General features: G+C 36.4%; 1 protein-coding gene and 1 long non-coding RNA gene across 17 annotated transcripts in view; one reads left to right on the top strand and one right to left on the bottom strand.

Annotated features, from left to right (window-relative positions):
• The window catches only part of CCDC158 (coiled-coil domain containing 158), a 139,154-nt gene that overhangs the window by 102,407 nt on the left and 18,307 nt on the right, over positions 1–18,440 (bottom strand). For 12 of the 15 annotated variants that reach the window (XR_013168416.1, XR_013168415.1, XM_077143101.1 and 9 more), the window contains exon 2: positions 5,128–5,261. The exons of 1 other annotated variant lie outside the window; for it this stretch is intronic. Coding sequence is in view for 12 of the 14 variants with exons in the window: in XM_077143101.1 (XP_076999216.1) it covers positions 5,128–5,197 (70 nt within the window). In the remaining 2 variants the exon portion in view is untranslated. Of the gene's footprint in view, positions 1–5,127; positions 5,262–11,174; positions 11,305–18,440 lie in introns of those variants that run through there. 2 more of the 15 variants (XM_077143100.1, XM_077143109.1) reach the window with 1 other exon arrangement.
• LOC143668358 (uncharacterized) lies at positions 11,358–17,841 on the top strand. Of its 2 annotated transcripts, XR_013168418.1 has the most exons (6): positions 11,358–11,568; positions 12,591–12,658; positions 15,042–15,130; positions 15,237–15,342; positions 15,573–15,629; positions 17,304–17,841. It is a non-coding gene; the product is annotated as an uncharacterized LOC143668358 (long non-coding RNA). The 2 variants fall into 2 exon arrangements; XR_013168417.1 differs by lacking the exon at positions 15,042–15,130.

Here is an 18,440-nt window from a genome sequence, read left to right as displayed (position 1 = left end):
AAGGGGGCAGAAGAGAGACCTAGCAAAAGTGATACTTGACCTGAATGAGTGTTGAAGTGCATGTGAGTAAGAATTAACCAGTCTAGAGAGGGGAAAGGAAGAAGGGTACCACAAGCAGTAGAAGCACCATAAGTAAAGACAAGAGGCTGGAGACACCATGGCATATTCTGGGTAGAGGGGATGAAGTTGTCCGACAAGGAACTGAAAATCTTAGGGCAAATCAGGAAGAGCCTTGTGGTTATGCTGAAGAGTTTGAATTTCATTTTGAAAGCCTTGGGAAATTGTTAAAGGACTTATAAGTAGGAGAGTAACATAACTAGGTTTGTGTTTTATAAAGGCTTCGCTAGCTTCAGTGTGCAGAATGGATCAGATGGGGATAAAATTGAAGATGGAGAATCCATGTAGGAGAAGGTTTTCAATAATGAAGGGAAGAAATGGTAAGTGTCTTCCTTAATGAAGAGTTAGCCTCAATAGAAACAAAGGCATATGTTTGAGAATATGTGGTAAGCAAGAGAGGAGCCATCAAATATGGCTCTTGTGTTTTTCGCTTTAGCAATATCCAAGTAATGATGTTTGATTTGCAAATACTGTACACGAACTTGATGTTCAAGAGTGGGCTTTGTTTCAGAGATAAGGATTTGGGCATCAACAGTGTATGAGTTCTAGTGAATCCTTGGAGTCAATGGGATCATCTGGGGACAGCGTGTCAAGTGAAAAGAAAAGAGGATTAAGATGAGAACTCTGGGGAAATACCAATATTTAAAGGGAAGCCAAAGGAATTGAATTCCAGTAAGAGTCACAAAAGACCAACAAAGATTTTAGAGAATTATAGTAAAGAAACACTCCTAGCTTGGAGTGAAGGGGATAGAGAGATTACAAATTGAAAAAGAGGCTTTTTTTTTTTTTTTAAAGGAAAGACAGAGAGAAGGAAGGAAGGATAGAAGGAAGAAAGGGAAACATTTTTAAACATTTTCTTGTTTTATTGTATTCTGTTTCTCCGTTTTTGTTACATGGGCTGGGGCCGGGAATCGAACCGAGGTCCTCCGGCATAGCAGGCAAGCACTTTGCCCGCTGAGCCACCGCGGCCCGCCCCGAAAAAGAGGCTTTTGAATGCCCAAATTTCCATAGGCAAGAAGCAGGCTGAGAAAACCACTCAGCTGAAACTCATTCTACCTTTCATGCAAAATGAAAGGTAACACAGAGGCAGATCCAAAAGTCCAGAAGATAGAGCCAATAACCATGGAGAGTTATTCCTAGGACTTAAGTCCTACAAGGTATGGCCAATTTGTACCCCAGTGGATTTCAGAATTACTTTGGACCCATGTGCTTCCCATTTCCCCCTTTTTGAATATGAGTGTCTATCTAGTGGTTATACTATGCCTGTCTCACTGTTGTATGTTGGGTGTATATAGTGGTTATACTATGCCTGTCTCACTGTTGTATGTTGGGTGTATATAGTGGTTATACTATGCCTGTCTCACTGTTGTATGTTGGGTGTCACAGGTCTTCAGATTGAGAAGAATGCTACTGGAGGAGCTGTTTTTAAGGAATTATAACTGAGGAGCATCATCTTCACCTGAAGCTAATTTGTATAAAGAAATTCTGGACTTTGAGTTGATGCTATAAGGGATGAGACTTTTAGGCAGGTTGAGAGAAGGCAAATGTATTTTGCATGTGATAGAAATGTAAATAATTTGTTGTGGCCAGGGAGAAAAATGTAGTAGTTCAAAAATATGTCTACAAATTCTTTGATACCTGATCTTTTAAGAGGTAGAAATTAATATTAATCCCCCTCCTCTTTGTGTAAGAAAGAGGAAATAAAAGTGTGTGTGTATAGCATTCACTTAATTTTCTAAAAAGAAACATTATGAGAATAAAACAGAAAGTTATCTATAGGGATGTAAGGTGGAAGGGATATAGATAGGATCAAGACTTTATTGAGTATACCTTTTCTTGAAGTTTTTACTTTTGAGCCATTTAAAGATTATACATATTCAAGAAATAAAGTGAAATGAAATGAAATTGAATACTAACAGAAGCAAATAAAATTAAGTGTATATTAAGTTGATAACATAACCTCTCAGAGAAAAGAATTAATGCAAATAACTTTTTAATACAGTACCCTGACTGTACCACCTAAGTGGGATTTATTCCAAATATAAAAAGAAATTGCAATATTTACTTAGTAGGTAAGGTGTTAGTGGTGGTGGTGGTGTTATAATTCAGAAACTATTTTTTTGTGTATTGTAGAAGGGAAAAATGAATAAATATATTGAAGTTCTTGGAAACCAGAGTTTTCTCTGTAGGGGAGATACATTCCAATATGTAATGGAGAAGATGAGGACAAACTTGGTGTAGACTGCAATTTGAGTTATCAGTAAGAACTCATGATTTAAAAAAAAAAAATCTGTTTCCAAGCTCCGTCCACTAAAAGCTTGCAGACACAATGGCACCTCAGTAGCAATATGTACAACAGATCTAGGTTTCTAATCACTATACCTTACTAAAGTAAACCAGGGCTCCCTAGAGAAATGACTGATTCCATATCTGGGGCAGGAAAAGCACAAGTTGAACCTGAAACATTTTGATGTGCCAGAAAGCAATGAAGATCTAAAATTCTTGGGTGGTCATGTCTTTAAAAAAGATATAGAAGTTGGCTTAAAGGGGTTCCAGATGACTGGATTTGATATAACTGAAAATGAAAAACAACAGTAACAAGTAATGCATTACAGCACTTTGAATTAAAAACAATCTATGTATGAGAAACAAAAGAAAAAAAGATAAATTTGACTTCATCACAATTAAAAATTTTGTGCATCAAAGGTAATTATTAACAAAATAAAAAGACAACCTAATCTACAGATTGGGAGGAACTGTTTGGAAACCACATATCTAATAAGGGTTTAATATCAAGAATAATTATAAGACATCCTACAACTTACCAACAAAAAGACAAATAGCCCAATTAAAAGGTGGCAAAGAACTTGAACTGATATTTCTCCAAAGCAAATATAAAAATGACTAACAAGTACATGAAAAGATGCTTAACATCAGCAACCATTAAGAAAATGCAAATCAAAGCCTCAATGAGATATCATTTCACACCCACTAGGATGAACAAGTACTAAAAAAAGGGAAAATAACAAATGCTGACAAGCATGCAGAGAAATAGAAACCTTCATACATGTGTTGGTGTGAATGTGGAAAAGTTTGGCAGTTCTTCAAAAAATTAAACACAGAACTATTATATCACCTAGCAATCCCACTTCTAGATTTATACACAAATGAATTGAAAGCAGTGATTCAGACAGACATTTGTATACCAGTGTTCACAGCAGCCCTATTAACAATGGCTAAAAGGTAGAAGCAATATAAATGTCTATCAACAGAGGACTGCATTAAAAATGTGTTATATGCATGCAATGGAAGGTTACTCAGATGTAATAAGGAAATCAGTCTGATACATGCTATAATATGGATGAATCTTGAAGACATCATGTTGAATGATATAAGTCAGACACAAAAGTATAGACATTGTATGAGTTCAACTGTATGAAATAACTAGAATAAATACATTCATATAGACAGAAAGTAGAATATACACTACCAGAGGTGGGGGTAGGAGTATGGGTGGGAAGTTCATGCATGATGGGTACAAGGTTTCTGTCAGAGAGCATGAAAGAGTCTTGGTACTGGATGGTGGTGAGTGCAGCACACCATTGTTAATATGATTAATGCACTGAACTGAATGTTTGGGAGTGGCTAAGACGGGAGATTTTACGTTTTATATATGTTACCACTATATTAAAAACAGAAAGAAACACCAAAGAGAAAATGACAACTAAATAGAATATAAGATCCTGACCTGGATCTAACAAAGAAGGAGAAAATGCCAAATAGGACATTATTGGGATAACTGAAAAAATTGGAATATAGACTGTATGCTTTATATTGTTAAATTTCTTGATAATTGTACTTAATGTGGTTATATAAGCGAATATGCTTTTTCTTAAGAAATATACATGTGTTCAAGGCACATCATGTATGCAAACTACTCTCAAGTGGTTAGAAAACAGGTAGGGAGGGAGGGAGGAAGGAAGGGAGATAGATGGATGGATGATAGAATGATATAGTAAACATGACAAAATATTAAACATTGGTAAATCTGGGTATCTGGGTAGGTGATACACTGGAGTTCTCTATATTGTTTTTGTATTATTTTTGCAACTGTGTCTTGTAAGTTTGAAATTATCTCAAAATTTTTTTTAAAAATTAAAGAAAAAATAATAATTAGGGGAAAAGTGAATTGAGGATATTGGCTTATGATTGGCTGAAATAATGAATGATACAAAACAAAGTAAAGATAGGAAGAAGCTGGTAATTTAGGACAGAATGACAGAATGCCTTGCACAGTTAAAAAGAATGCATAGGGTGGGCCACAGTGGCTCAGCAGGCAGAGTTCTTGTCTGCCATGCCGGAGACCCAGGTTCGATTCCTTGTGCCTGCCCATGCAAAAAAAAAAAAATGCAGAAAGCTTCAGCTAGACATTGCCACCTATCATAGTTTGCCAAACCCCACCCAAAACCATTCCTGACAACCCTGAAGAACACCTAGGGCTTTATATGAGATTCTACAAAGGTTCCATGCACTAGGATTCGTTTCCAGAAACCTACAATCTCCAGATGGGTTCCTATTGCAGATAAGTCCTGAACTGTAGAGGGGCCAGCCTCTCCAGAACATTAACTAGTTCCATCCCCCATCCCATATTATTGATAGCCCCTTTCAACATGAAAATGTCAGAATGGGCATAGCCCAAATACCCCTAAAGAGTGGGAGAAAGATCAAAGGAGATGGTGGCATTATACAGAGAAGGTAAGGTTTAACAAATGAGAATGATTGCTGAATCATTATATTGATACTTCTTTTAGTCTCCCGTGTCTTGGAGCAGCTAGCAGTAAAAACCTAAAATTGTGTAACTGTAACTCATACCAACTCTGAAATCTTCTCTACATCTAAAATAAATAAATAAATAAAATAAAAGAATGCATACAAAAAACACAACAGCCTGAATGACTATTATAAAGACTAAGTTCTTATTTTCCATTTTGTTTTATAAAGAGCACATACCTCCATTTGATGTGATGCCACTACTTGATACAAGGTCATCATTATTTGTGTCACAAGCTTTTGGTTCCATACTAAATATTGCTACCTCTTCTTAGAGATCTTGAAAATCCCTGTTTGGTTCTTTCAGTTCTTGACTAAGAAAGACAGTGATTTTATCCTTATTAATAAGGTATTAACGTGAAAAAATTAATTGAAGTTCAGACACTGACTTTGTTAATATTTGAAATTTAATAAGTTTTTCACCAGGAAATATTTTATTTACACAGAAATATTTTCATTATTATACAAAATTAGTAAGTAAATAAATAGACTCTTATTGTGAGAATTACTGATTTTAATGGCCAAGTGGCTTATTAAAGACAGCCTGAAAATCAGAAACTATTACTCTAATTATTACGGCAAATAGCACTCTGATTTGGAGCCAATTTTTTTTCTCTTACTTCTTAAGTCTCTCTCATAAAGCTACAACATAAAATAATGGAAGAAAACATGTCCCTAGCAAAAATCATGAATTGCAAATTGGAAATCATTGATAAAAGTTGAAAAACTTCTTTGACATCAAATAGTGCTCACAATTTTTTTTTATTAAGCTAGGAGAGGACTTCTAGGTTTGAAGAAAATTGATGATAGCCTGATTCTAAACTTCTATCTCATCTTCCCCAAACAATCATAAAACAAACAAAGAGAACAAATCGAATGATGCAGGCTCCATTACTAGGAGACAGAGAGTACCACAACCTTCAAATTACCTGTTAGTGAGGGAAATTTTTTCTAAAAGAGCTCCCACAGCCCACCCACCAGTGCTGCAAGCCTGTGGGTGTGTAGGATGGAAAAAGGAAAGGCTGAAAGGACTAAAGAAACAGCAAAGGTGAGCAAAGGATAAGAAAAAGCACAGACAAATTCACTCCCAAAAACAGAAAGTGAAATAATAAAAGCCAGAACACTAAGCACAGGGTGGAATTTGATAGTCCATGGCCTTTGCTACAGTGTAAAGGTTTGAAAAGATGTGGGACCATAAGTAGTACTTCTGGGGGAGAATTCCATATTGAAAAAAGAGATGGGACTTCCTTGGAGACATGGCAGTAAAGGGAAAAAAGGAAGTGAGAAGGGGAAATTAGGGAACCAACAAAAACAAAAAAGAAGCAAAACATGCAAAACCTCCTCAAATCTCTACCCTCAACAACATCACCTTCCATAAAAAAACTGCACAGAAGAGGGCATTCAAACTAGGAATTCTATCCATGAAATGAAAACAAATGCAGAAAAGCAGACCACAACCACACAAAACTACTGTAAATGTCAGAAAATATGAATAAAAGATTTTTTGATGAAAAGTCTCCCCCAAACAAACAGAAAGCCAAAGATAAATAAAAGAACACTCCAAACTAAATTACATATTTTCAAATAAGCATTCGGAGATATTTAAAAAAAAAAAAACCTTGAATCAGAAATATAAAGCCTATAAACAGAAATGGGCAAAACCACATGAAACAAAACCAGAAGAAATTAAATGAGAGTTGATTGAACTCAGGAAACAGAAAAAAAGACAAAATTTTATCAGAAATGAAGACTAAATTGAAAGTACGCAAAAGAGCATTGATTGTAAAGAAAATTTACTAAAAGCATTGGAGAAACTCAAGAAAACACAGAGAACGATGAGACAAAGAAGAAAAAAGGGTGAGAGAAAAATGATGGAAATGGAAGCCAGGCAGAGTAGGTAGAACATAACTGGTTTCCTTGAAAAGAAACTAGTGTCCCTGATGAAAAAAGTTAAAACTATGAAACAAAATCATTATTTACAATTATAATCCAATAAAAACTTCCAGAAATAAAAGGCCAGAATCTAGAAATTTTCCATACCAGGGAAAATTGACCCAGAATGACCAACTCTGAGACATTTCCTAGTAAAACATTAAAACTTCAAAGATCATGAAAAAATCTTCAGGTCCACCAGGCCAAAAAAAAAGGTGAAATAACTTACCAAAACAAGAGAATTAGACTGGCAATCTACTATTCAAAAACAAAATTAAAAACAAGACAGCATGGAGAGGCAGTTTCAAAAAATGATAAGGAAAGAAAGTATGAGCCAAGGATATCATATGCAGCCAAGATCTTCAAAGCCATAGAAAAACTGTTTTGAATGTGCCAGAACATTATATACATATGGTCCTTCTAAGGAGTCTACTAGAGGATAAACTTCGCCAAACCAAAAGATGACTGGGCAAATGAGGCAAAATGTTAACTGGTGACAACCTGGGAAATCCCTGATACTCTCTCAAACATTAAGGACTCCCAAATTAAGGTCAAATGCTTAATCTTGAGGTTTGCTCTTATGAAATTTAATCTGTAACAGAGAAGCTAAGCCTACCTATAACAACGTCTAAGAGTTACTCCCCCAAAAAACTCTCTTGTTGCCTCTCTCTCTAAGATGCAGCCACTTTCTCTCAAAGATCAATTCTGCAAGTAAACTCATTACCCTCCCCCCTACGTGGGGCATGACATCCAGGGTGCAAGTCTCCCTGGCAATGTAGGATGAGCCTGGCCCTGGCATCATGGGATTGACAATGCCATTTGACTAAAAGGGGGAAAAGAAGTAAAACAAAATAAGGTTATCAGTGGCTAAGAGATTTCAAATAGAGTGGAGAGGCTATTCTGGAGGTTACGCTTATGCAAGCTTCAGCTAGATATTGCTAATTGCCAGAGTATGTTGTGCTGGTTTGAAAGGATGTATGCACCCTAGAAAAGCCATGTTTTAATCCTAATCCCATTTTGTAAAGGCAGCTGTTTCTTCTAATTCTTATTTAGTACTATATAGAGATTACAGTTTGAAACTGTAATTAGATAATCTCCCTGGAGATGTGACTCAATCAAGAGTGGTTGTTAAACTGGATTAGTGGAGATGTCTCCACCCATTTGGGTTGGTCTTGATTAGTTTACTGGAGTCCTATAAAAGAGAAAACATCTTGGAGAAAGAGAGATTCAGAGAGAGAAGAGAAGAACGACATAGCCACAAGAAACAGAGAGGCCACCAGCCAGTGACCTCTGGAGATGAAGGAGAAAAATGCCTCCTGGGGAGCTTCATGAAGCAGGAAGCCAGGAGAGAAAGCTAGCAGATGATGCCGTGTTCACTGTGTGCCCTTCCAGATGCGAGAGAAACCCTGACTGTGTTTGTCATGTGCCTTCTCACTTAAGAGAGAAACCCTGAACTTCATCTTGAACCAAGGTATCTTTCCCTGGATGCCTTTGATTGGACATTTCTATAGATTTGTTTTAATTGGGACATTTTCTTGGTCTTAGAACTGTAAACCTGCAACTTATTAAATTCCCCTTTTAAAAAGCCATTTGGTATCCTACATTCCGGCAGCTAGCAAACTAGAACAGTACGCCAAGCCCAACCAACAGTATTCCTGTAAACCTAAAGAATACCCAGGGCTCTATCCGAGAGTCTATAAAAATTTCATTCACTAAGTTTATTTTCCCAAAACCTATAACCTCCAGATGGTTTCTAGGCCAGATAAGCCTGAAACCCTGAGTTACCAGTCTCTTCAAGAGCATCAACCAGTTGCATCTCCCTACCCCACAATGTCCAACACCCCTTTTCAACATGAAGAAATTAGAATGGTCATTGCCCAAATATCCCTAAAGATTGGTAGAAGGATCAACCTGGCTCACAAAACAAAACAACTATATGCTGTATAAAAGAGGCACACTTAAAATGCTATGATTCAAAAAGGCTAAAAATAAAGGGATGGACAAAGATATAATAGGCAAATGAAAACAATAAGAAAACAGGGATTAAAATCCTGACACCAAAAAAAAAATCCTGACACCAGACAAAGTAGATTTCCAGCCAAAAAGAATTAAATGAGACAGAGACTTTAAGTTAAAAGCCACAATCCTGGGAAAAGGATCTGAATAGACATTTTTCCAAAGAAGCTATACAAACAGTAATAAACAATAAGCACATAAATGGTGTTCAACATCATTAAGAATTAAGGATAGTTAATACTTAATAGTCAAACCACAATGAGATATCACTTCACATCCACAAGTATGGCTTTTTATAATAAAAAACTATTTTTTAATAATAATAAAAAAGTAAAGAACAATTGTTGGAGATGATGCAGAGAAATTGAAACTCTAGTGCTCTGTTGGTGGGAATTTAAAATGGAAAGCAGCCATTGTGGAAAGTAATATGGAGGTTCATTGAAAAATTAAACATAGAATCACCATTTTACTCAGCAATGCCACTTCTAGACACATACCTAAAGAAAATGAAAACCAGTTCGCAAACAGATAATTGTACACCAGTGTTTATGGCAGCGTTGCTCATAATAGGGGTTTGAAACAACCCCAATGTCTATCAACAAATGAACGGATAAATAAAATGCAGTGCTTACACATATTAACTGAATATTATTTGGCCATAAGAAACATGAAGTTATAAGACATGCTGCAATATGGACAAAAATTTGAAAAACGTTATGCTCAATGAAACAAACAAGCCATGTAAGGACAAAAATTGTAATGATATTACTTACAATAGATGACTACATATAGAAAATTTGCAGAGATAGAGACTAGATTATAGTTTTCCAAGAGAGAAGGAAGGGGGGCAGCAGAAGAGAGTGTGTTTGTTAACAAAAATAACAAGTAAAATAAAATAAAAATAGAAGTTATTGGCATAGTAAAGGGCTTTTATTATAATTATCTGAAAAATTGAGATCATAATACCGAACTCATAGTTTTTCAGGTATACTAGACATACACATTTTTAAGTCTAGTACATTATAGGTATTCCATAAAAACATATACAACTACTGTTATTGTCATTACTATGCTTTTTAATATATCCCCTTTTAACAAGCAAAGGCAGAAGTTCTGGACTTATTCTTTTGTTACCACAGAAAAGGTCAATGTTGAGGGCATAAATATTAAAAGGGAGTATTTCTTAGGGTAAAAAATGAGCAGCAGAAATTGGATTAAACACGTAATGATGAAAGGAGGACAGAATTTGATAGCAAACTTGGATTCTTGGTAAATTTTGAATCATCACAACTGGGGAAAAAAAAGAAAAGCCACAATCCACAATAAAATATAAGAGTTATAACCATACACATCCAAATAACATAGCAACAAAAATTATTTAAAACAAAAATTACAGGAGAAATCAAAACAGTGATAATGACAGACTTTAACACACTACTCTCATATGAAACAGGTCCAGTGCACAAAAAATCAGAAAGGACATATAAGACCTAGATAAAATAACCACTAGTTAACTCTTTTGGGTATATATCAAACATTATACTTTGATAATAGAGAATATACCTCGTCTCAGGTGCACAAGGAACGTTCATAAAAAATCATATTGTAGGGTACAAATAAAAGATCAGCAGGTTCTATAAAGTAGAAATGTTACAAATAAAGCGCTCTGGTTACAGTACAATCAAATTAGAAATTAATAATGAAATCCAAAAAACAAAAAGGCCCTTCTACCTGGAAATTAAAAGATCTTTCATTAAACAACTCTTGGGTGATAAGGAAAATTTAAACAGAAATTAAAGAATTTCTAAAAAATAATAATTAGACACAATATATCAGAATCTATGATGTAGTTAAAGCAGCAAAAAGAGGAAAATTCTTAACTCTAAGTACCTATACCAATAAAAATGAAAGAATGAAAATAAATGAATAAATTCCCAATACAAAAAAATAGGGAAACACACACACACACACACACACACACACACACACACACACAAGTAAACCAAAAGAAAGCACATGGAAGGAAATAATAAAGATAAAAGTAGACGTCCAGGAGGTAAAAAGTAGAAAAACAGTAGATCAAGTTAATGAATAAAAATCCTGATTAAAAAAAAACATGTCCGTGAGAACCATCAAATTGATAAGAAGATCACATGTAATACACTGCTTATTGTTTTTACATTAATACATGATTGTAAGCATACAAGTTAAAAAATGGAAAACAACTTGTCAACTAAAAAGAAGTTTTAATGAACAGAATTTCTTTTTATTTCACTCACAGTTTCTTCCTTTTGCTTACTGAGGTGCCATCTGTCAAAACTACAAACTAGATCAATTCTACTTCAATATGTTTCATGCCATCATTTTTAGGAAATGAATAGTAGATAGGGAGACATTCCAAAAAAGAATTATAACAAATGGAATGTTAGTCAAAATTGCTAGGCAATTCAGTTGTTCTAAATAAAAGAGATTGCCATTTGAAGGGAAAAACCTCATTTAAACAAGTTTCCTCATGAGTGTTTGTTGTATAGTTGACTTACATACTAAAATGATGCACTGTGGGATTCTTCAGGATGATGAAGGACACTAAACAAATTGAAATTACTGAATAATGTTATTACGGATAGACCAAAAGCATGAAGGAATGAATAGGACTGGAAGAATCACATTACAGTATGGGAAAATTATACAGTAATCCACTCTGTTTGCTATTCAAAATCTTTGGTAACAAGGAGGAAGTTAAGAGCAAGATAAGCAGAACTAGAACTAGGAGTTGGAAAAGAGAAGGGAAAAAGGGAGAGAACATTAGAATATTCTGATATGGAAACTACATTTGTTTATTTTGGTTTAGGATGATGACTATAATAAACTTATTAATTTAGTATTCACTGATTAATAATAGGCCATTAGAGAGAGGCAGTCATTCAGAGAGAAAATTTTTTCTTTGAAAATTACGAGTTCAAAGAAATCAACTTGTTTATTCATTTATTTTAAAACAATCATTTATTTGTAAAGATATTAGTACCTCTATTTGCCTTATTTTATGTACCTTAGATATAAAAATAACCCATATATAAAAAATTTTGTAATTCACAATATCACTAGTTTAGATTGACTATATCCTCAATTCAATCAAATCATTCAGCTTCTCTCTCCTTTCATGACAATATAAGTACTGAAATATTCCCATTTTCAGGCATAAACTTTTTAATTAGGGATTTCTAAAGGACAATGCTTTTTGCCTCAGTAAATCATGAAATTGTTAAAACTCTGCACTTTGTTAATTTGGTGGGGATCATAACATGATTTTACATGTATAAATCTCTGAGAAAAGATGAGATGAGATCTTGGCCTTTTCTAGTATGTCTGTGGTTTATTATGATCAGCTTCTGCCAGATTTAAAAGTACTAACAGGTTCATATTGAAAAGAATCTTGAATTCCTGACAAGTAATTAATAGCTAGGTAAATATTCTATTTTGTTTATTTTATTGGAATATTGAAGAAAATACACTAGAAACCACAGACCACAAAGATAGGACTTTTGGATGACAATAGTTGATATGCTGTAGTTTTTTGCTACGTAGTATCTCCTGGTTCCTCCTCTCTTCTCCTTGGTTTCCAAAGGGCCCTGGTGGGTGTAAGCCTGTACTTTTCCTGAAGTGAAGAGCCCTCAACTTGATTTGTTTCCCCACAGCTGCCACTTAAAGTGGGCATCCCTTGTGATTGTGATAGAATGAATGACTGAGCTTCTCTGTCTCCATGGTAAGTTGAATGAGGATCTATACTCTATGTTGATTGGGTACAGGTTACTTTCAGTGCATGCTACATTAGATTCTGGAACCATCAATTGATGACGCAGGCCCTCAGGATGCCAGACCATCCTGTGCTCCACTGGGGATTTTACAGGACTGATCTATACTCTCCTAAGACCTAACGGCAAGTATACTTTCCTTGGGAAATTCTGAGGTACCCCTGGATTGACCCAAATACAGCCCTTCTAAAGCTTAGAACACTCTGAAAAATATGAGGAACAATTAATAACAAACATCATTTTACTGCCCAAATTATTGTTTATTGCTTATTAACTTCACCTCACTATTAGTGCTTGATTTCTCAATCATATTCATTCTCTCTAGATGTTGTCATTGATTGTTAGGGCTCAGGTCCCAGCTCTGTGATTTACTATTCCACTGCTTTAAAAAATGTTTGGAAAACACAACTGTAATCTCATTTAATAGAAGGAGAAATTGAGGCTCAGAGACGCGAAAAGGTTTGGCTGTGATCTTATAACCAGCCACTGACAGAACTATTTCCTGATTGTGTTTAGCCAATGCAGATCATTGCTTGGGAACAATCTTCAACCACTGTAAGTCTGTAAAATGGAGATAAAGAGTAGCCACCTTAAAACAATCAGGTTTAACTGACAACACATAGCCTGGCCTTACTATATAGTTCCTGCCTCAGTCCATATGTATAAAGTACCATATAACAGGATACTAGTAACATGAACAGCAATACTGACTTTATAATGTAAGCAGCATATCCTAACTCACTTTCCCATTATATAAAAAAAAAAATGGCTGTATCTTTCTATTTACCTAGAAAAAAGATAAGTACCAATTAATGTTTCCTATAGACCCACTAATAAAGTTGATTTGATCTGCATTGGCTAAACACAAGAACTATTTGTAATATAATACAGAATTAATCAATTTAAGATGATACCTCACCAGTACATGATAAGACTGGTAGGAAGGAAATACGGAAAAAAGCACACAGTTTAGAATCAGGAAATAGTTCTGTCAGTGGTTGGTTATAAGATCACAGCCAAACCTTTTCACGTCTCTGAGCCTCAATTTCTCCTTCTATTAAATGAGATTACAGTTGTGTTTTCCAAACATTTCTTAAAGCAGTGGAAGCCATCCTCTAACTCTTCTGAGCCCCAAAAGCAACCCTCTTCTCTGCCCCTGAGATACCTCTATGGAACGCAGAAGGCTCTCACATACTTTTGAAATCAGAGATAAAGCCCTTGAAGTTTTTATAGTTTAGGTACTCCAGTCCAGGCATTCATCAAGTTAAGTCTTCAGATCTTTAAAATAATGTTGTGCCCTAGTTGGTCATTTATGTATGTTCACAATTCTTAACTAGATATTGAGTCAAAGTAAAATAAGCAATACCTTAATTTCTGGACATTCCTATTTTCACTTATTATATAAACACCTAAAAAAAAACCAAAATACTTTAAAACTGCTTATTTATACATACATCATTACCTGAAATTTATTTTCAAAAGTTCAAACATAAATTCATTCTCATTACTTAAAATCTATACTAGACCTAAAACAGACATACACACATATATCAACAACAACAACAAAACCCCTTTAAAAAAATCTTCCTTTTGGGCTCACCTTTTATATGAAAATACATTTTAATTTACAGCTATGGTACTCCTCTAGGCTATGCTCATACAACAAAACATTGTAAATATATGCTCCCCTTTCGTTCAGTCCTAATATGTGTGTGTGTATATATATATACACATATACACACATATATATATATATATTTTTTTTAAACGTGGGCAGGCACCAGGAATCAAACCTGGGTCTCCAGCATAGCAGGCGAGAATTCTGCCTGCTGAGCCACCATGGCCTGCCCTGCTTCAGTGCTAATTTTGTTGGAACATATCTTCTTGGCATTATCAAAAGAACGCAGCAAGTAAACCGATAGGTTCATGATCCCCATAATTATATTCTCAGACATGACCCTTCTCCAGGTCAGCCCAAACTTACTTAAATAGACCAGTTTAAAATCCTGTAACAAGTTAAATGGCTTTTTACTAACAACTACAGTGCTTTGAATATATATGGGGTGCGCTTCCTTTTGAATTGTTCAAGCAGAGGATACCTGAGGACTTGTTGGGGTGGGCTACTGCCTTTAGGTGTCCTTTCTTCTCAGAGTGTTGGACTAAATGATCCCTAAAATTTTGTCCAACTTGGATACTTTGATTTATCACGGAAAATATTCAGCAAAAAGATGGCCAAAAATATCATGACTTCTCACAGGTGATTTTAGTCAACAACAAAGCCAGGTGTAGACCATTTCACTGCTTCTAGTAAGTGTCATTCTATGTATTTTTTAGCATTACACTATGGAAAGACAGTACCAGCCTCTGGATAATTAGACTTTTGCCCAAAAGTTCAGTGAGCAAAGGATCTACAAAATATCATGGTAGGAGTAGTACGACACTTAATTGCTTTAAAATTCACTGGCTGAAAAAAATAATTCACTGGCTGTTTCACTTCTCTGAACTGTTTTTTTCCCCTGGCAACGACAGATGAAAGAACATAAAGAAATGATTGATTAATCACACTGAAACAATACTATGATGCCTATAACAAAAGAAAGTGCAAGAAGAAGGAGCAAAATATACCTAAAAATGGGTAAGCAGGGTGAAAATATGTAATTTTTCAAATAAAAAATTGCATCTCTAAAGACAGACAAGATATTTATGGATTGGAAGACTTAATATTGTTAAAATATCAGTCCTTCCCAAAATGACCTATTCAATGCAATTCCAGTCACCTCTTTCTTGCAAGAACCCATATATTCCTTTTCTGCATGCATACTTAATAAATTTTCTACCTACTTGCTTTATCTGTACTGTGCCCAGGAATTCCTTCTTGTTGTGCAGCCAAGAACCTAGAACCCAATCCTGCAACCTGCTTTGGTGAGTCAGCCAGGAGATGCTTCTCTCCATGCATCTGGACTGGTAAACTGAGTGCTTTTGCTTCTTCTTGCTTGAGTCATTGCTATCCTCTCCTATGTCCTCATGCAATGCTGTGTCTCTAAGAATCTGGGGACTCTGATCTAGCTTCCCCAGGACATAAACTTGGTCTACTCTGTGTTCTCTCCCTCCTCAGAGGTGGCAGGAGCCCATGTCTACATGATACTTATCCAAGAAGACTCAGAGCAGCAGGTGATACTGTTCTTGAGACGTGAACTAGGGGCTTCTTCCAATGTCAAGCAGGAGTCCAATCAAGTCTCTATCTCTATCTACCTATTTATCTATCCACCTACCTACCTCCTATCTATCCATCCATCCATCCATCCATCCATCCATCCATCCATCCATCTCCTCAGTTCTCTGATACTTCCCCACACTCTCTCCTTTCCTCTCATCTGGGGACGACCTCTTCAGCATTGCTTGCCTGATAGCATTTCCTTGCCCCTCAGACTCTTCCTCCTGCTAAATCTGTTCTCCTTTTCACCTCTATGATAGAGGTCTTCTCCCTTGTCTCCACGAGAGTCTCCTCCTTTCTCCTGTCTGGCCTTCAATGATTTTTGAATACGCCATCTCTTGAACACAGAATTCTGGGCTAAATATACTTGTACCAAACAAGATGTTGTCTTTGACATTCTAGGGAATCACCTCTAGTTTATGCCCATGGGAATTGAGTGCTTTTCAATGGAATGTCTCGCCTCCAGGGATTGTTTAATCTCCAATGAGATTCACTGTGGCCAAATATAAAGCCTCCTTCTTCTAAAGCAAGCTCACTTTTAGTCCACAGGAAACTAGAGGACAAAGGTATTCCCAGAAGTGGAGATCCAGTAGTCTTTCAGGAAAGTACAGGGTTTGAGTCCCCAATTCCTTGAGGGCATTGTCCTGGAATTCTTCTAGGCAAGAACTGGATTAAAGTCCCTGACCTTTGTCTGTAAGTTCTTCTATTTCCTTTTCTAGATAAAATGAGAAATTCCAACAGTCAATATAAGTTAACAGGTAGAGAAACATAACCTTTCAGTGGGACTCTCAATTACAATACCATCCTCTAGTCTGTAAAAAACAAGAGAATAGTCATAAATTTCCTATGCCTAGATATTTATAGCTTTCTGCCAAGACAGCTGAGAGAGCCTGGTTGCTTGTGTTATGCCTATATCTCAACTTCCATTAGATGAAAAGAATCTTCTTAATGATTTCCTTTTAGAACTTTGCTAAAAGGCATGAGAAAATGCACCACCAAACCAGCTAATTATAATAAGCTAAGGGAGACCACTTGGGGGAAAGAGGAAAACCCAGCCTTGTTCCAAAGGGAGTGTTCTGGTTTGCTAATGCTGCCAGAATCAAATATACCAGATATGCACTGACTTTTATAAAGGGTATTTAAGATTGGATTAAAAGAACATGGCTTTTCTGGGGTACATAACAGTTTCAAACCAGCACAGGAAGTTAGTGGAAGCTGAAGAAGTATACTAATATAAGCCTGGATTCCCAAGGTCAGATTTTACTGGGTACTCATTTCATCAGCCAGTCTGCCCATAACATTCGGAGAAAGCCACAAAAGCTCTCCATGGTCCTGCAAACTCCCACTAATGACCTGTTAAAATCCGTCTTTTCTGTCTTTAGCAATTGAAACAAGGCTGAGGAGAAGACAACGAGAGGTAAACAGAAAACCAGAGAATAGGCTCAACTTATTTTGGTCACTGTTAAAAGCACCCTGTTCCATTGAGGTCACCCAAAACGTGGCTACAAGCCTCAAGAGACTTGCTTCAACTGTGAGTTAGAGGATCAATTGGCAGAGAGACTGCAAAAAAACCTCAACTCTTGATCTCAGGACACACCAGGGCCTTGCCCCAAGTGCCACCAACATGTCATTGGACCCAGGGTCTGCACTGTCTCCTGAAGAGTGGGGTAGGACAGTCACTCAAGCACTGCTCATGGCTCTGCTGACTTCACATCTGGCCATCAACCTAGAGGAGCCTCAGGTGACACTTGATGTGGCAGGTCAGATTATAAATTTCTTAATCAGCACTGGAGCCACTCTGTCCTGAACTGCCACTCTGGGCCTACCACCACTCAGATTGCCCTGTTTATGGGAGTTGATGGAAAAGCCAAAACTAAGACCTTCACTACCATTCTCCTTTGTAGGCTTGAGAACATTCTTGTGTCCCATCAATTTCTCATTGTCCCTGAATGTTCCATTCCCCTTCTAAGGAGGGATCTTCTTCACTCCTCGGGGGCCACTTTTAGACTAGTAAACTTGTTAGTGTTTAACCCTTCTTTTTACCAAGGCCCCTACTAGATCTAGGCCTCTTGGCATCCCAGAAGAGATCCGTAAGGAAATCAACCCATCTGTATAGGACAGAGGCATCCCGGAACTAGCCCACCAAGTAAACCCCACCTGTGTTCAGGGTCTCAGTCCCAGACCTTAATGATGCATTTTTTGTATCCCTCTTCACCCTGTTTGCTTTTTGTGCTGGTTTGAAATTGTTATGTACTCCAAAAAAGACATGTTCTTTTAATCCAGTCTTACGGGGGTAGACCTGCTGTGGGTGGGACATTTTAATTGGGTTTTTTCCATGGAGATGTGACCCACCCAATTCAATGTAGGTCCTAATTCTTTCCTGGAGTCCTTTATGAGAGGGAGCCAAGAGAAGCTAAGAAAGAAAATGCACCAGGGAAAAGGACCCACAATAGCTGAGAAAGTCTTTTGAAACCAGAAGGTGAGAAAGAAGGATAGCTGATGTTGCCAAATGCCTTCCC

This window comes from Tamandua tetradactyla, chromosome 24 (assembly GCF_023851605.1).
Source record: "Tamandua tetradactyla isolate mTamTet1 chromosome 24, mTamTet1.pri, whole genome shotgun sequence".
NCBI classification, from domain to species: domain Eukaryota; kingdom Metazoa; phylum Chordata; class Mammalia; order Pilosa; family Myrmecophagidae; genus Tamandua; species Tamandua tetradactyla.
The sequence above is the reverse complement of the archived record's forward strand: the minus strand, read 5'-3'. Positions and strand labels throughout refer to the sequence as shown.